General features: G+C 42.6%; 1 protein-coding gene across 1 annotated transcript in view; it reads left to right on the top strand.

The window, feature by feature from the left end:
- Window positions 1-3,437, top strand: part of ZKSCAN1 (zinc finger with KRAB and SCAN domains 1) — a 55,975-nt gene that overhangs the window by 32,179 nt on the left and 20,359 nt on the right. Inside the window, exon 7 of the mRNA XM_027772506.1 lies at window positions 2,914-2,917. Within this exon, the coding sequence (XP_027628307.1) occupies window positions 2,914-2,917 (4 nt within the window). The remainder of the gene's footprint in view (window positions 1-2,913; window positions 2,918-3,437) is intronic.

Here is a 3,437-nt window from a genome sequence, read left to right as displayed (position 1 = left end):
CCCTGGGGGGTGATTTCTCGCTTTCTGTCTCTATGTCTCTCTCTGTCTGTCTGGCAAGCGCATGCACCCTGTAGCGAAAACCTCTCCAAGAAAAAAAAAAAAAAAAAAAACTAAGAGATAGTAACTGACGGAAAAGTTAAGTCTACTGAGTTAGGGAGACACAGGCAAGTACAGAAAGATTGGGGCAACTGTACAATAAGCCTTTCTGAAATAAAGCACGTGGTCCCCAACTGACAGGAGGCAAGGTGGATGGGTATGGTACCGAACTGCCCTGCAGCTTGCTGAATTCAACTTTCTTGGTGGGCTTGCCTTTCCGATGCTATTGCTTAGTAGCACAAAACATTAACATGCTGACAGAACTTTGTGTGAAACAATAGGACTTCACTTTATACTACTGTCAGTCCCGTTTAAGTGTGTATGAGCTAATTCAAACTCCAGAAGCATGTGTTCTAGCTAAACAGATTATGGTCATTATTTTTGTATCTGATCATTGTTTCGTTGTTTTCTTTGAGTCCTTTTATAACCTCCAACTAGGAGAGGATGATATGGATCATCAATTTTGCTTCCATAGCAGAAATGCAGTTATCAAAAACTGAGAAGGCAGGTGGGTAAAAAATGGGATAGCCTAGGTAAGATAAAAATACATGCCATGCAGGACCAGGTGGTGGTATATGGGTAACAACTGGATCCACTGTCTGCTTTGGGAACTGCAGGAGGGAGCATTCCTTCAAGAGTTGGCTCCGTGGAGTGAACTTCCTTGCTGTTCCGGGTTTGCATACCTCAGAAGAGCCATGAAGCAAGTGCTGCTGCTAGCACCTGCACATGGCTGGTCACTACAATGGCTTCAGCAAAAAAATAAGCTGAGGTGATGTGAGGCAGGGGTCCCAGAAGTGTCCAAACGGTACCTGAATATTTTTTTGTTTTTAAAGTGTATTTATTCAGGGTAGCACACGCACAAGGTGGAAGTACCTTTGACAGGACCTCATCCGGCTGCACTCCTCCCCCCAGCTCTCCAGCTCAGGATCTTTGGCACATGTGCTCCTGCCTGAGGTCTTTTCAGGCCGACTCCAGGATCTGAACCCACAGTCAGCCGTGTGGCTCCCAGTATTGCAGTTCAGTGGTACTAACTGTGCCTGTGAGCTATATTTACAACGATTCTGACTGAAAGTAGAGGCTTTTTTTTTTTCTTCCCCCCACATCAACCCCGGATACCAACTAGGTGTTCTATGATTCCACTGAATGTTGACACTAGCTGCTTGGAGTTAGTGCGGACCTCACAGGTTGAAGGCTCAACCTGAGGAGACTCCCCTCACTTCAGATGCCAGTCAAAGTCTCAGGTTTCCACCTCTGTGACCAGCTATAAATCAGAGGTTTCCCTGAACCCTTCCTCAGATTTGATCATTTGCTAGGATGGCTCGCAGAGCTCAGGAAAGTGCTGTCCTTATTAATCGTTTATTACAAATAAACAGATGAAGAGGTACAAAGTATGACAAAGTATGGCGTAGGAGTAAGAAAGAAGGTGCATGCAGCCTCCCAGCACCTCACCATTCACTAACCAGGAAGCCCCACAAGTCCCATGGTTTAGGGGGTTTGATGGAAGCTTTGTCACATAGGCATGATTGATTAAATCATTGGCCAATGTTGATTAAATCAACATTCATTGCCTCTTCCCTCCCCAGAAATGTTCAGCCCCACTCTAATCCTTCCTTGGTCTCTCAGGTTTCCATTCTGAACCTATGTAGGGCCCACCAGCTACCTGTCATCTCATAGGCACACAAAAGGCATGGACATTCCAAGGCTGTTAAGACCTATGTGCCAGGAATCATGACAAAGATGGGTTTATTTATTTATTTTTAAAATTACAGTATCTGGCCCATCTGTGGTCTAGTAGTTAAGGGAGCTGGATCCTATATGATCAACCTAATGGTTCCAATCCCTGTCCTGGCAGTTTAAGAAACACTCTGGTCACATGTGCATGTGTGCCCAAAATCTTGACAGGATGGAGAAATAGAGGAGAAGGGATTGTGGTGTGGCATACCCCATTGAAGGGTGCTTTCTCCCTCTTTCCGTCTCTTTCACTCTGGTGAGCACATGTGCCCTTTGGCTTATAAATAAAATATCAACTATTGGGGGCTAGCAGGTGGTGTGGTGGATAAGAGTGCTGGATTCCCACATGGCCGACCATGGTTCAAGTCCCGGACCTGGTGACTTGCTTTCTCACTTTCCCTATCTCTGTCTCTATCTGGTCAAATTAAAAAATAATAATAAATGGAATTAAATACATAATTATTTTTTTTTTAAATCTCAGTATCATACCTTTAAAAGTCTTCAGACTAGGCCAACAGGTGGCGTGGTGGTTGAGGCGCTGGACTTACACATAACCAACCACAGTTCAAATTCTAGACCTGATGGCTTGCTTTCTATCTCTCTGCCCCTGGTGAGCATATGTACCATGTAGCAAATTTAAATAATAATTTAAAAAAAAAAAAAAAAGCTTTCAGACTGGACCAGCAGTTAGCGTAATGGCTATGTCGCTGGACTCCCACGTAGTTGACCGCATTTCGAGTCCCAGACCTGGTGGGTTAAAACTCACGCCAGGTGGATGTGTGTGTATGCCCAAGATCCCGGGAGGAGAATGGAGAAGGGATTGTGGTGTGGCCATCCCCCCTGGGGGGGTGATTTCTCGCTTTCTGTCACTGTCTCTGGCTGGCTGGCAAGCTCACGCACCCTATAGCAAAAGCCTCTCAAAAAAAAAAAAAAAGTTTTCAGACAATTTCTGCCCCTCTTTTGTTGCATGATGGCTTCTGTAATGATACCCAGGTTCTTGGTGTTTCAGACAAAGAATTGAATGAAACAAATAGTGTAAGGAAAAGGTTATTAAGTAAAAGTAAAATTACACTCCTGAGAGATAAGAGCGGTCTGAGCAGACAGAGAGCGACTCCAAAACACCCCAGCTGGAGGCCAGCAGGTGGCGTGGTGGTTGAGGCACTGGTCTCCCATGTGGCCAACTGTGGTTTGAATCCCAGACCTGGCGGCTTGCTTTCTCACTTTCTCTTTCTCTCTCTGTCTCCCTTTATTCAAATTAAAAAAGACAATAATAACAAATAAAATTAAATAAATCTTTTTTTAAAGATCCCAGCTGTTGCATTCTGTGGGATTTATAATTTTTTTAATAAAATGTATTAGGTTTTTTTAATAATCATTTATTTATTTTTACATTTTCCCCCAAAATTTACTTTACATATCAAAAAATTTTTGCTCATACCCCGTAGTTCTTGACAGGTAAACAACTTTCAAAATTTTAAAAAACTGAATTTTAAAGATAATGTTTGAAATATTTGTTATAATTTTATTTGTGACTCTTTAACAACAGAGATAGTATGGTTTTAAATATTTTTGAGAAAATATTTATGTGTCAACTACTCAAACTGTTGAAA

Source organism: Tupaia chinensis, unplaced genomic scaffold, assembly GCF_000334495.1.
Source record: "Tupaia chinensis unplaced genomic scaffold, TupChi_1.0 Scaffold000279_1, whole genome shotgun sequence".
In the NCBI taxonomy this organism is placed as follows: Eukaryota; Metazoa; Chordata; class Mammalia; order Scandentia; family Tupaiidae; genus Tupaia; species Tupaia belangeri.
The sequence above is the reverse complement of the archived record's forward strand: the minus strand, read 5'-3'. Positions and strand labels throughout refer to the sequence as shown.